At 55.0% G+C, this 14,134-nt stretch overlaps 6 protein-coding genes across 6 annotated transcripts; 3 read left to right on the plus strand and 3 right to left on the minus strand.

Annotated features, from left to right (window-relative positions):
• On the plus strand, window positions 1-1,674 carry V2A60_001708 (uncharacterized protein; the record flags this gene model as incomplete). Its single annotated transcript, XM_083253065.1, has 1 exon — window positions 1-1,674. One exon carries the CDS (start codon window positions 1-3, stop codon window positions 1,672-1,674), a length of 1,674 nt encoding a protein of 557 aa, XP_083109191.1.
• A 582-nt stretch (window positions 1,675-2,256) lies between these two features.
• V2A60_001709 (uncharacterized protein) lies at window positions 2,257-2,967 on the minus strand (the record flags this gene model as incomplete). The annotated part of the gene is made up of 1 exon (XM_083253066.1): window positions 2,257-2,967. The coding sequence occupies one exon, from the start codon at window positions 2,965-2,967 to the stop codon at window positions 2,257-2,259; it is 711 nt and encodes a 236-aa protein (XP_083109192.1).
• Window positions 2,968-6,890: 3,923 nt separating this feature from the next.
• On the plus strand, window positions 6,891-7,304 carry V2A60_001710 (uncharacterized protein; the record flags this gene model as incomplete). The annotated part of the gene is made up of 1 exon (XM_083253067.1): window positions 6,891-7,304. The coding sequence occupies one exon, from the start codon at window positions 6,891-6,893 to the stop codon at window positions 7,302-7,304; it is 414 nt and encodes a 137-aa protein (XP_083109193.1).
• A 1,554-nt stretch (window positions 7,305-8,858) lies between these two features.
• Window positions 8,859-10,148, plus strand: V2A60_001711 (lipoate synthase; the record flags this gene model as incomplete). The annotated part of the gene is made up of 1 exon (XM_083253068.1): window positions 8,859-10,148. One exon carries the CDS (start codon window positions 8,859-8,861, stop codon window positions 10,146-10,148), a length of 1,290 nt encoding a protein of 429 aa, XP_083109194.1.
• Window positions 10,149-10,823: 675 nt separating this feature from the next.
• On the minus strand, window positions 10,824-12,283 carry V2A60_001712 (putative RNA methyltransferase; the record flags this gene model as incomplete). Its single annotated transcript, XM_083253069.1, has 2 exons — window positions 10,824-11,934; window positions 12,063-12,283. 2 exons carry the CDS (start codon window positions 12,281-12,283, stop codon window positions 10,824-10,826), a joined length of 1,332 nt encoding a protein of 443 aa, XP_083109195.1.
• A 515-nt stretch (window positions 12,284-12,798) lies between these two features.
• Window positions 12,799-13,911, minus strand: V2A60_001713 (uncharacterized protein; the record flags this gene model as incomplete). Its single annotated transcript, XM_083253070.1, has 1 exon — window positions 12,799-13,911. The coding sequence occupies one exon, from the start codon at window positions 13,909-13,911 to the stop codon at window positions 12,799-12,801; it is 1,113 nt and encodes a 370-aa protein (XP_083109196.1).
• Between the last annotated feature and the right edge of the window lie 223 nt (window positions 13,912-14,134).

Consider the following 14,134-nt stretch of genomic DNA (forward strand, 5'->3'; position numbering starts at 1 on the left):
ATGGAGAAAAAAGTCTCCCAAGACGGCCACGCCTCGGCCAGCAGCTACAACCTCAACCTCGAGGCTTCTCAACCTGCCGAGTCGGCCGAGTTCAACCTCGCCAACCAGCATGACCAGCTCGAGCGAGGCCTCAAGAGCCGTCACATTCAATTCCTCGCTCTCGGTGGTGCCATTGGTACCGGTCTCTTTGTCGGCTCCGGTGCCATTCTCTCCAGCTGCGGCCCTCTTCCCCTCTTCATGGCCTACATCTTCATGATGGCCATTGTCTGGACCGTCATGAACTGTCTCGCCGAAATGGTCACCCTCCTCCCCATGCGCGGCATCACGGTCCCCTACTTTGTCGAGCGTTTCGTCGATCCCTCCCTCGCCTTCGCCGCCGGCTGGAACTACTGGTACGTCTACGCCATCCTCGTCGGCGCCGAAGCGTCCGCCGCCAGCATCGTCATCAACTACTGGCCCGGCGCCCAAAAGGTCAACGTTGCCGTCTGGATCACCATTGTCCTCTTCGTCATGCTCGCCCTCAACATCATTGCTGTCCAGTTCTTTGGCGAGGCCGAGTTTTGGTTCGCCAGTGTCAAGCTGCTTTCCATCATAGGTCTCATCATTCTCGGCATCGTCATCTTCTTTGGCGGCGGCCCCGACCAGGATCATATAAGAGGCTTCTACTACTGGAAGCACCCCGGCGCCTTTGTCCAGTACAAGGGCGTCGCAGGTTCCACCGGACGCTTCCTCGCCTTCTGGCACGCCTTCATCACCGCCGGCTTCGCCTTCATCACGTCTCCCGAGCTCATTGCCATTGCTGCCGGCGAGACCGTCGCCCCCCGCCGCAACATTCCGAAGGCGGCTCGTCGCTTCGTCTGGCGCCTTGCCATCTTTTACGGCTGCTCTTCCCTCATCATCGGCATCCTCGTCGCCTCCAACGACGACAAGCTTCTCGGCGCAGTCGCCGACGGTGCCGGCGGCGCCGCTGCCTCTCCCTTTGTCATCGGCATCCAGAGAGTCGGCATCGACGTCCTCAACCACATCATCAACGCCGCCATTCTCACCTCGGCCTGGTCCGCCGGTAACTCCTTCCTCTACTCGGGCAGCCGTGTCATCTACTCGATGTCCCTCACCGGCAACGCTCCCCGCATCTTCTCCAAGACGACCCGCCTTGGTGTTCCGTGGGTCGCCGTCCTCACCACCTTTGCCGTTGGCCTGTTGTCCTACCTCAACGTCAGCAACTCGGGCGGCAAGGTTTTTACTTGGTTTGTCAACCTCTCCACCATTTCTGGTTACATTGCCTGGATTATTGTCATGATCACCTATGTCCGTTTCCGCAAGGCCCTCGAGTACAACAACCTGCTCGACATTCGCCCCTACAAGACGCCCCTGCAGCCTTACGCCAGCTATTTTATGATTGGTCTCGTCACGCTTCTCACAATCACCAACGGTTTCCAGACCTTCATGGCCAAGCCCTTTGTTGCCGCCGATTTCATCGCCGCCTACATCACCATCCCCATTGTCCTCGTCCTCTACTTTGGACACAAGCTCTGGTTCAGGACGCGCTGGGCCATCCCCGTACACGAGATTGACGTAGTCACTGGAGTCAAGGAGATGGACGAGCTGGAACAAATGGATGAGGATCGTGTCGCCAGTAACTGGCTGCAGAAGTTCTGGTACTGGCTCGCGTAGACATGTTTGTGAAACAGCCATACCGCAGGGGTATTTTTATTTGATGTCGATTCTAGTCACTGCTCTCACGATGCACATGCTGATACGCTACATCTTTTTTGCATTTCTCTCATACTGTTGGATACCACATTTTCCACATGTCTGCGTGACATGACTTGGCAGATATTATACATGGATTGAAATTCGAACTCATTGAAATCGCTACCCTATACGTGCATGATGATCGGCACTGTAATTAGACCATGTCGAATACATATTGTTGTAGGGGAAGGAAGGAAGATGTGCAAAAAGGCTTTTAAGCTCTATTCAGATCGTGTAAGATTGAATGGATTTTTGACCATTGTCCGAGCGCTGCCTGTGTATTTTTGAGTTGCATGATGGGATGTTGTTGGTGAACAAGGTCAATGTGGTCTTATTGTGGCTCGTACTCCAATCCTAGGCCGCCTATATATACCAGTATACGCCGCAGGTAGCGAAGCAAAGAGCAATAGCCATGTAAGCTACTACCACATGATACACCTAGTAATAACTAATTCCAAAAAAATCCTAATAACATGAAAATGATAACATCGTAAACTCTAATCAACACTCTTTCTGTTCCATGAGGGCTCGATAGCGCTTTGGATAGCGTTCCTTTAGAAATCTTATAAATTCCAGCCAAATTGGTTTCATCTCTTGCGTGTCCCAATCTTCGATGTGTTTGGCATCATCTTTGGCATCATCTTTGGCATCATCTTTGGCATCATCTTTGGCATCATCTTTGGCATCATCTTTGGCATCATCTTTGGCATCATCTTTGGCATCCTCTTTGCGATACTTTTGGATCGCGTTACTTATATCGTATGTAGTGAACTGCTCGACGACAGGGTCACCTTTGGCGCGCAGCTGGGCGAGAATCCGAGCAGGTCCGCTTCCGGCATTCGACATGGCGATGATGTCATCCTTGTACCGTCGGACGAGCGGCGTACGGAGCCGAGCAAACGACGCCGGGTCTGCCAGCGGGTGGTTGTGTTGGGAGGCCTTGTCGCCGACCGTCCTCTCGAAATACCAGCCGTCGGCTCGGCGGCGGATCCAGAACTGATACGGGCACCCCGTGCCGGCGGAGCGGCCCTGCCTCTGGGGGTTCTCTCGCGGCTTCAGCTGACGAAACTGGGCACACTTTCGCAGCCGAGCCTGAATCTCTCCGGCCGTGTCCGTCTTGGTGCGCGACGTGACGGTGTGCACGCCCGTGTCGCGCAAGGCAGCTTCGGCCTCTTCCAGGCTTGGAAAGGGCCTCGTGAGGTCAATTATCATCGTGGAGCGGTTTGTGATGGCTTCAAAAAAAAAAGCACAGTACGGATAATGGGTTGAAAATTCGGGGCGAGACAAGTACGCGGTGGACACGCGTCGTGCCGTTTTGGTGTAAATTACTATGTGAGGCCCGGCCCAGCCACCCCTAGCCACGAATCGGTTGACAGTTTTGGTGTTGTGTGGATGACACGCAGTCTAGGTCGCAAGTAGGCCGACCTTTGTGAGGGGAATAAAAAAGATTGGGAGTCACAGTTTCATGGAGTTCTTCGTAGCGCGTTGGGCAGTGCGTCTCCCGCATTCCATCTGGCGGCGCGCGTGGCACTCGGAACCTCGTGGTGAGGCTGGAACGGGACAGCAAAAGAAGATGTGGATGCTTTCTCTGTTTCTACTCTTTTTTTTTTGCGTTGGAGGACAGAGGAATGAGAGAAGAGGAAGAAAAAAAAAAGGGCAGCCTGCTGGAGGCTTCTTGGAGGAAGCTGTCAGCAAAGCCAAAGCGAAGTATATAGTGTGAATGGCCAGCGATGCAAGGTACGAGAAAAAAAAGAGTCTTATACAGCAGCTACTTGATCCGTACGTGTGATGGCTTAACTGTGCTGATACTAAAAAGAAAGAACTACAACGGTCTAGAACGAGAGACAGACTGGGTCATCGTCTTGAGAAACTCGGATGGAATGGAGAGTCCAAGAATGGGGGAGGGGGAGGGACTCGCGTAAAGCTGGACTCGCGTAAAGTAGTAGATTTACGCGATACCGATCAGTGCCATTGATCAGGTTGCGCTAGTTTGATCTCGAGGACGCGGTCAATGAATACCAGTCAGAATGTGACAAAGGGCAAAGGGCAAAAAAAAAAAAAAACGCCGAAACTATCTAGAAGCTTGGCGCAATTCCCTTTTTCCTTGTTTGACTGCATGTCGCACTTTGGCGAGTGCATGTTTTACATGGCGCAAAAAGGGACTGCATCTGGGGACATGGCTAAAAAGAAGAAAAAAAAGAGAAGAAGAAAAGAAAAAAAAAGAAAGGAGAGGAGCAAAATGATAAAGACAAGGAAAACGTGGGAGAAAAAGGGACTTTTATCCAGGCAGAGCAACGACGTTGTCTCTCTCTCTCCCTTTTGTACCATATGTTCCTGGGACCCTCGGGCTGGGCTCGAGAGAAAGGTTTGTGGCAGAATGAAAAATGAGAGTTGACAAAAATCACATTCTGCGCGACATTGTGAAAATCGAAAGAGAGACTGTGATATCGAAAATGACGGGGGTATTGGGGTGGCTAATACTGGGTAAGTAGGGGTGTTCCCCCCCTCTCTACCTAGGCGCGCCGCGTGCGTTGGTAGGGCTTTACTATCAGTACCAGTAGTTGTCGAAATCGGCAGATTGGAAAAAAAGGCGGAGGTGGCGCTCTTTATTGGCCAGGGACCATGAAGTTGCTCGACAAGTTGAGAGAGAGAGAGACTACAATGGACAATCACTGGGTAAACGAGGCAAAGGAACGGGTTGAACATGCTGTTGGCCATTTGCCACGATTACATTTTGGCGAGACAAAAGCCAGACCGCACTCGTTTTTTGGGACGAAAGGAAATAAGTAAGAAAAAAGTCGTCAAGAGGAATGAGGTGCAACGACTTTCCCTTTGGGGAAAAGCGTCAGGTACCGGACGCAACGCTGGCCCTCCTCTTCCCCATCCCCTCCTCCTTATTAGGTAGTTTTAGGGCTGACCCGCCAGAACAGGCAGAATCAGGAAAAAAAAAAGGAAAACAAAGAAAAAAGAAAAAAGAGAATAACAATAAGGAAGTCAGAGGACGACGGGGGTTGGATGTTGCCAGGGCGCGTGCGTTACCCCTGGGGAGATGAGCAAATTTAGAAACTAATCTGGACTGGTTTCGAGCTAATCCAATCAAGGGGAGGAAAGCAGTTGCCCGCGCGCGTGCGTACTCAGTACTCAGTACGGACTACGGGTACTATAATTTATCAGTAGTGAGTAGTAACAAGTTCAAATAAGCAGTTGGGGCCTAATATGTGCCAATAGGTGCCAATAGGTGCCAATATCTGCCAATAGGTGCCAATATGCCTGAACCCCTCCCCTACCTCCCCCTCCTCCATCCTGTCCCCCATGATATTGAATCGGGGCGCAGCAGCAGTTTGTTCGATAAACGAGAGCAAAAAAAGAAAAAGCGGGAAAATAGAAGCGTTTTTGCAGAGTATTGGGAGCTGGATTCGCGAGTAAACCAACACAAACACAAACACCAACCTACCTACCTACGTAAATGTTACATGACAATGTTTTTTTTCTTGGCCGTGTTGAAGAAGAAAACGACTACAACACTTTTCACACGCTCTTTCTCCGCCCTTGCCGCCTCGCTTCCGTTTTTTTCTTTCCTTTCCTTTCCTTTCCTTTCCTTTTCTTTTTTTTTTTAATTGGACGGGAGAGGGGGAATTGTGCGAATCAAAACAAGAGCCATGCAGAAATTGAGCGGCAACTACTCAGTACTTACAAGAGTACTCGGTACCACGACACGTTGCATCCAAAGGGGACCGCCTCATTTCCGCAGGACAAAGGCCCGTTCGTTGGCCAACAAGGCCACACCGGCGGTTCTCTCTCTTTTCTGTTTCGTCTCTGCCTTGCGCCTTATGCCTTGTGCCTTGTGCCCTCATGCCTTATGCCTTGACTTGTGTGCCTTGACTTGTGCCTTGGCGGGGGGAGGGGGCCCTTGCTTGTGTTTCTCACCGTTGCGACAACCAAGGGGCGCCGCCCAAGTGAGTTGGGTGAGACACTCTTTTGTCGTGGCAGGCGGATACCCTCATTTCTTTCGAATCACGCCCCCCCCCCCCCCCATCTTGGTCTCAGGTTTTACCGAGGCCACAGAGAAACCACCCCCTCCCTTGGGCGCGTGCGTGCGCGCGCAATCAATCATGTCATGACTCCCCCCTGGGCGCGGTTGTCTGACTGGACAAGAGTCGTTGATCTGTTGTCTCTGTCTGCCCAGTCATACTTACTTACTCAGTACAGTCCATGGCAAGAAGGGAAATCTCACTGACACACACAAAAGGTCCTCGAGTCTCCGGGGGGAGAGGCCGACGGCGCGCGCGTGCAACCCTTTCCTCCGCCAGACACCAAAGAAAACTAAATTAAAGGTGATCATCTTTGGCTGGCGGCGGGGGAGGGGGGGGGGAGGAGGTTTCTTCTTCCTCTTTAATTCTGTATTAGCCTCTGTGGGTCTAGATGTGATTTGGCCCGTAGTGGTGTGCTTTTGCCATTTTGCGTGTGTGTGTAATGTCTTGTTCGTGAGATGTGCCTCTCTCTCTCTCCCTCCCCGCCGCCGCCCAATACCTTATTACTATAACGGGCGCCGCCACACGCACCACCCCCGGACCTTTTGCCCTTTTTTTCTTCTTTCTTCTTTTTCTGTAGCAAGCACAAACCATTTGATTCTTTTTCTTCTTCTTCGCGCTTCCGTTCTTTGAAAGAAACAACAAGACTTCGTTGGCAAAGTCTACAATCACGCTCATTTGAACAACTCACACAACTCATACGCGCCCACTTGCCTGACTCTCTCTCGACTCTCGACTCAACCAAACTGACAACTTACTCAACCTCCTCCCCCTCCCCCATACTTGAAACAAGCCGCGTCTCTGCTTCACACAAGGGAAAGAAAAAAAATTCTGAAAAGTTCTGCTCAATATATGAGCGGTTTTTTTCATTTCAGAAAATAAGGAAATAAAAAAAGTTGCAGGAAAAAAAAAGGAAAAAAAAAATAGGCCACGATTCGTTGACAGAGACCTCGATTTGTATCCGTCTTATACTTAAACGCTTGTGCTCTCTTTTACATTTGGAACCCCCAACTTGTACCCAACGCCGACTCTCTTTTACTTGAAAGGAAACAAAACAAGACAAAAAGAAGAAGAAGAAAGAAGGAAAAGAATATCAAAATCACGATGCGTCTGTCTACTGCCCTACTCAGCATCCTCCCGGCCTTCGCCGTGGCCCAGGAAAGCAGCGCCGGCGCCGGCAGCGCGCCCGAGCCGAGCCTGACCACCGTCACCGGCACCAGCGTCACCACCCTCACGACGACGACGACGGACACGACGCACCTCACCACGACCATCACCCTCTCGCGCGTCGCCACCATCCTCTCCACCATCAACGGCACCGAGCGCGTCCTCGGCACCGGCACCATCACCCCGGCGCTGCCCTCGGCCTCGCTGCCCGTCGCCACCACCTCGTCGGCCTCGGGACCCGGCGCCTCCGCCGTGCCCTCCAAGGGACCCGCCAACGCCGGCGCCGCCCTCGACGCCGGCAAGGTCGCCTTGGCGGGTGTTGCCGGCATGCTTGTCGCTGCTCTCCTGTAGAGAAAAGGAAATGAGAGAGAAACGGAAAAAAGGATGTGACGGAAGAAGGAGGAGTAGTAGATGAAGAAGCAGAAGAAGGAGAACAGAAAAGACGGCAGATATGGGCAAGAGAAGAGTTGAAAAGGAGTGACTTGTCGAGACATTCATGCCTTTTTCACCATTCGGTCTTTCTCTCTCTCTCTCTCTCTCTCTCCCCTCCTTCCGTCACCCAGTCTATACGTTTGGGCCGGACCTCAATGATTGTTGCCACCACTCATACCTCTTCACTTCTGGCAATGCTCGAGTACAATTTTTTTCAAATCAAAACCAAAAAAAAGAGGACACTATACAAATCTTTTGTTTCTGCAAAGAACAAAGCCATTCTTTTTTTTTCTTCTTTCCTTTGTTAACCTTTTTTTTTTCCTTGCCCCAAATACCTTTCCCCCAATTACCTTCTTGTTTTCTGCTAGGAGGCGTTTTCTTCTTGTTTTTTTTTTTCTTCCCTCTGGATTGGTTATGCTTGACGATCTCGACGAGCACGGACTAAGGCGACTTTTTTCTCTCTCCTTCTTTTGCTTCGGCAATGGGCTTTTTTCTCTCTCCTTCTCATGGAACCGGGATAGCGTCGGTATTTTTTTCTGGGACCGCATCTCATCATAGACAGTTATCAAGAACATGGTCGGACAGATTTAGAAGCTCACAAACTACTTGCATGTTTGATTTGTGTCCATTTTGTTACCCATCTTTTCTTCTTCTGCTTCACTGGGTGAACAAGGCAATTATATATATATATATATATATATGCATTTATGCTTTTAGAAATCGCCACCCGTCCGATTCTTTTTGAAAAAAGAAAAAAAAAAGGACGAGAAGCGATTCCCTGCTACTTTGGCTGATAATGCAAAACGCGACCTTCTACTCCTTCTTCAATGTGCCCGTCTGGGTTCTTCCCCTCCTCTTCTCATTTGTGGAGCTTGTGGCCAAATGCTTTGGAGAATGACGCAGATGAATGGTATCAATCGACGAGAACTTGAGAAAATAGAATTGATTGCCTACTGGTTGTTTGTTTGATAGGACTGCAAGCCATCGTGACAGAGTGAATGTGGCTCATGGATGCGTAGCAAGCAGTCTAGGCCAACCAGGTCGCAAGAGCGCCAGTGGTGCCGTTTACGGTATGAATCATAGAGAATCATGTTCCATGCGATTTGATGGCGCCATTACAGCCTGGCAACTGTGCTGATTAAACGGGCGGCAGCGACTCGTGTCCGCGGTCGGCGGCGGGTCCCATCGGCTTGTCCTTTCTTGTCCTTTCTTGTCCCCTCTTGTCCCTCCCAAAAAGCTCCCCCATAGTGAGCCAACAGAAGAGCTGCCGCCCAAAACAAGAGGCAAAATTAGTGGAGCGCACTGTCCAACATTTTAGTCAACGATTTGTTCACAGAAACTGGACCTTTTCCGCTTCACGGCCTCTGCCCTCTGCCCTCTGCCCTCTTCCCTCTCTTCATTGACTCTCATTCAAATTCTTCATCCACGCCATCCATCGGGGAAGAAGCCTTTTCAACCACGCACAGCCGCACAATGGCTTCCCTACAACGATCTGCCGCGCCACTGCGCAGAGCCCTCACCTCGAGGAGAGCGCCCACCGCCGCTGCCGCCTCCGCCTCCTCGACAACGACGGCCACGAGGGGCCTGGCCACCGTCCCCTCACCCTCCGACGCCGCCGCCGCCGCCAAAGACAAGCCCAAGCGCAAAACCTACTTCAAAGATACGACCGTCGCCTCGCTCGACGACTTCATCGCCGGCAAGGCCAAGGGCGCCGCCGCCGACGCCCTCTCCCAGTCGGCCGCCTACGAGCTGCGCACCGCCCAGGTCGGCCCCGAGGGCAAGAAGCGCACCATCACCCGCCTCCCCGAGTGGCTCAAGACGCCCATCCCCGCGGGCAACGACAACTTCAAGAAGATCAAGGCCGACCTGCGCGGCCTCAACCTCCACACCGTCTGCGAGGAGGCCCGCTGCCCCAACATCTCCGAGTGCTGGGGCGGCTCCGACAAGTCGGCCGCCACCGCCACCATTATGCTCATGGGCGACACCTGCACACGCGGCTGCCGCTTCTGCAGCGTCAAGACGAGCCGCGCGCCCCCGCCCCTCGACCCCCACGAGCCCGAGCACACGGCCGAGGCCCTCGCCCGCTGGGGCCTGGGCTACGTCGTCCTCACCAGCGTCGACCGCGACGACCTCGCCGACGGCGGCGCCCGCCACTTTGCCGAGACCATCCGCAAGATCAAGCACAAGAAGCCCACCCTGCTCGTCGAGGCCCTCACCGGCGACTTTGGCGGCGACCTCGACATGGTCAAGACGGTCGCCGACAGCGGCCTCGACGTCTACGCCCACAACGTCGAGACGGTCGAGGCCCTCACCCCCTACGTCCGCGACCGCCGCGCCACCTTCCGCCAGAGCCTCAAGGTCCTCAAGCACGTAAAGGACGTCCGCGGCCCCCACGGCATCATCACCAAGACGAGCATCATGCTCGGCCTCGGCGAGCAGGAGCACGAGCTCACCCACGCCCTCACCGAGCTCCGCGCCGCCGGCGTCGACGTCGTCACCTTTGGCCAGTACATGCGGCCCACCAAGCGCCACCTCAAGGTCGAAAAGTACATCACCCCGGACGAGTTTGAAATGTGGCGCCAGCGCGCCCTCGACATGGGCTTCCTCTACGTCGCCAGCGGGCCCCTCGTCCGCTCCTCCTACAAGGCCGGCGAGGCCTTTATCGAAAACGTCCTCCGCAAGCGCGCCGGCGGCAAGGCTGCCATGACGGCACAGGCCAGCCTCGATCACCCCGTCGCCATGGATGAGCGAACCGGACCGTAGTGCTTTTCTTCTTCTTTTGCTGTACTTTACCACTTAAAATATCAAATATACTGGAGGGGCGTTTTTTCTTTTTCTTTTTACTTTCGCATTTCATTTGAACCTGCTGGTCATCATTGTAACAGTGACAATGAGACCAAGGTGGGGGTTTGGCATGGGATAATCAATAATTGGCGTTTTTGGGGTCTTTTAATATCTTTACAGAACTTTTCATCATAAACATTATAGAGCGAGCCAGCCTACTCTGCGGCCCCTACAGATCTGGATGACGACAGTAACAGTCGCCGACTTTAAACTATTCAACCATTACGCTTTGAAATCTTGCCGAATCGTTTTCTCAACAAGAGTTTGGCCTCTGGAAAGGGAACGGAATAGGCATTTCTGTATTGTACCTTGCGTTAATCCTCATTCAAAATCGTCCGGCCGAAGACCCGGTTATGCTTGCTATCTTGATATTCATACATGCACGACAAGAGAAAAAAAGAAACATTCCCCAACCGCCCCCTTCACTTGACCTAATGATGGCTGAAATCGACGACCGCTCTTGGATATCAAAAAAAAGAGAAAAAAAAAAGAAGAGAAAAAAAAACGAGCAACCATGTACTAGAGGGAATATGCCATCTGCTAAAAGAAAAAAAAAGTTTAAACACATCCCCTCTTCCTTTTCCATACGGCCTCTCACACCGACTCCCAAAGACCCCGCAGACCCATCAGCGCAATCGGCACGGCCTCGTCGGTGGCGATGGCGCGGCTGCCCTGGCCCGGCAGCACGTCGACCCAGTGGTCAAACAGCTCGCGCGTCCGGGCGCCGCGGATGTTGATGGCGGCGAGTTTGGGGTCGTGGGCGGCCGCGAGCTCGATGCCGCGCGGGCCGCCAAAGACGACGAGCAGGTGCCGAAACGACGGCGCCGCCAAGGAGGGTCCTCCGGCCGTCTCCCGGTCCTCCTCATTCTCGTGGCCGTGGTGGCCGTGATCAGGAGCCCTGTAGTGGCGGTGCCCGCGGCGCCAGCGCGACTCCTGCTCCTGCTGCTGCCTCCGGTCTTGTTGTTGGCGTTGTTGGTCCTGCTGCCTCCGGCGGTGTTCCGCCATGACCTGCGACAGCGGAGCGCCGCGCTCCGACGTGCCCACGCTGAGGTCGTAGCCGCCCCCGTGCGGGCACTCGGTGAAGACGGCGGACAGGCTGGCGCAGCGGCGCACCGCGTAGCCCCAGTAGTAGCCGCCCTCGGCGCGCGGCGCGTCCGGGTGCGCGCACACTGGGTCCCCCGCCGCGTCCGGACCGCCGAGGCGCAGCGTCACGCGCGTGTGCGGGGGGATGGTGTCGGCGACGCGCACCAGGCCGCCGGGGCCCGTGTCAACCAGCGAGCCGCCGCCGCCGGCAGCAGCCGCCCCCTCGACGAGCCCCTCACCGGCCGGCTCGACCGTCACGCCCTCCACGTACGGAACCCACGGCGCCTTGGGATGCGGGTGGTGCGGCATGTCGACGGCCGGCAGCAGAGCCGTGTGCCGCAGGTTCGGGTGCAGCGGGAACAGCCGCCGCCGCATAAACGGCGGGCACTCGAGAAAGGACAGCAGCTGCGCCACAAAGTGGCAAGGGTCCGAGTCGCCCGTGTAGGTGCCGCTCGGCGCGCCGTCGAAGCGCGTGAGGTTGTTGCCCACCCCCCCGGCGGCGGCGGCGGCTGCAGATGTCGGAGCCTCGTCGTTGTACACTATGACCTCGTCGACGCAGAAGATGGCGAGGGATCGCGCCAGGCGGGCGACGGTGGCGATGCGCTGTTCAGCGGTTGGGAGGCTATGAGAGAAGAACAAGTCCAGTTAGTGACCTGTACATGTATCCGGCTAGAGAGAACCTAAATGGGAAAAAAAAAGAAAAAAAAAGAAAAAAAAAGAAAAGGCCGGGGTTAGGTTTTGGTTGCGTACTTGCTGAGGATGCTGCCCGGCACGGCAACCGAAACCGTCCATGGGCGACCGCCGCGAACGGGCGCGAAGCGCTTCGACCTGGTCCCCGCGACGGAGACGGTGCCGTGTTGCGCGGCCTTGCGCTTCTTGAACTGGAGCGCCGGTTGCTGCTCGTCGTCGCCATCACCCAAGAAGGCGTGTGAGAAGGAGCGGGAGGACTTGGTGTTGCCCTCGGCGCGCATGGTGGAACACACTGGGAGAGGGGAAGGCGACGAAGTCCGTAATATGTGTGTGTGCGTGGGAGAGTGTGCCCAGGGCAAGTCCGCTCAACAAAGGTGTTTTTTTCGCTCTTCAGTGTCTTGGTAGGGCGAACGCTGGGCGCATTATATAAGCTGTCTGTGGTTGTGTCGTGTTGCGCTGCAGTGTTGGCTGGAATTGGATTTTTTTTTGCGCCTGCGAAGTGGTTTTTTTCTTTTACTTTTTTTTTTTCTCTTTTCAGTAAACCTGATCGCGTCCGCAAGCGGGGGGGCCGCGGGCGGTGGTGGGGCTCGGCGCCGTGGCTGATTCGGCCGGGAAGGCGGGCGTGTTGGTGGGAAAATTCACTGGCCAGCCCTTGTATGCTTCCATTTTTTTTTCTTTTTTTTTTTTTACAATTTCCATGTTGTGAAACCAATAATGAGTTGTGTCATGTCAAAAGAAAAAAAGACTACGCAAGACAATGAATAGCGGCTTCATCAAACAAAGCGAAATGGCCCTCTTAGCAATCGAGGGCTCTGTGGAGTGGCCGGCCGAATTTCACAAGTACGTGCCACAATAACTTGACCTCTTGCAGGACCTCTGCAAACGTGCCGCGATCCTCCCAGAGCGCTGGATCTTCCGTCAGTGACTGGACGGCCCTTCCCAGGCACGCCGTGTCCACCACGCCGTCGGGCCTCGACACCCGCCGTGCGAGAGAAGGCATCGTCGGTCCGCGGAAGTCGGCCGGGACCTCGGCCGCACGCAGAGCGAACCCGCCGTGGTGCAGGATGCGAAACCCGTACCTGGATGCCATCTCGTCGAGGAGCCGGCCCACGGACGTACCCCGAAATGCCGCGTCGACCACGACGGCCTCGACGTCGCGGCCCAGCACCACCTCGCCGTGCACATGCGCCTCCACGACGTGGTCCAGGTTGCGGCTGGCCCGCCCGTGCTCGTAGATGCCGGTGTAGTCCGCCTTCAGGCCGCGGAGCCGCTCGAGGAGCCGAGGCGGACGCGTCTCGTCCGCCCCCAGCGCGCAGTCCCGCGTGAAGCTCTCCTCCATCAGCGCCGCCACGACGGCGTCCATCTCGTCCGCCGTTCCGCGGTGCCTTGGCACATCCTGGGAGCCGCCAAACGTAAACGTCGACCGCGCCGTCGCGTGCGGCTTGAGGATGAAGAAGCATGACCCGAAACGCGGAGCCGGCCCGTCGGCGCTCCGCATCAGGTCCAGCGCGCCGTACCTCGGCCGCTGCGCGGCCGTCACGCCGTCCGCCTGGTACGCCCCGCCAAAGAGGTGGCGCTCCCACTCGTCGCGCGGGCCGCCGGGCCGCGTCGCGACGAGCCCGTTGGAGATGCCCGTCTCGAACTGCGTCTTGTAGATGCCGTCGTGCAGGAGAGCCTCCGCGACGAGGCGGCCCCCCGCTGGCCGGTCCGGGTGAAAGTGCAAGACGACGCGGGCGTGCTCTCTGATGGCTTCTTTTGCTTCTCCAACATTGGAGGCGGCCAGGTTGGACATGCGCAAGATGTGGGATAGTGTAGCCTGTGACTCTGCCCGTAGCAGCACAGCCTCTGCGCGGACACTTTCTATGGCCTGCAGCTGGCAAGGCGCCAGATCAATTGCACTGGTATCCATGACACAAGGTGTTTGTAACACATCCAAAAAGAAAAAATAGTAGAAAATCTTTGTGTCGTGATATAGAAGCCAGATTGTGGAATGTTCAGTGAGTCACCTCTGTTGGTAAGGCGCATTCAGCTCTAGCGCCTCCAGCCGCACAAGAGCAAGCCTATGCCTTGAAACTGGAGCAAACCATGAAGCAAAACAGACGATGGAGGAAATTCCCTTTATTTTAGAGGTA

The sequence above is a fragment of the Cordyceps javanica genome, chromosome 1 (assembly GCF_051103115.1).
Source record: "Cordyceps javanica chromosome 1, complete sequence".
Taxonomy (NCBI): Eukaryota; Fungi; Ascomycota; class Sordariomycetes; order Hypocreales; family Cordycipitaceae; genus Cordyceps; species Cordyceps javanica.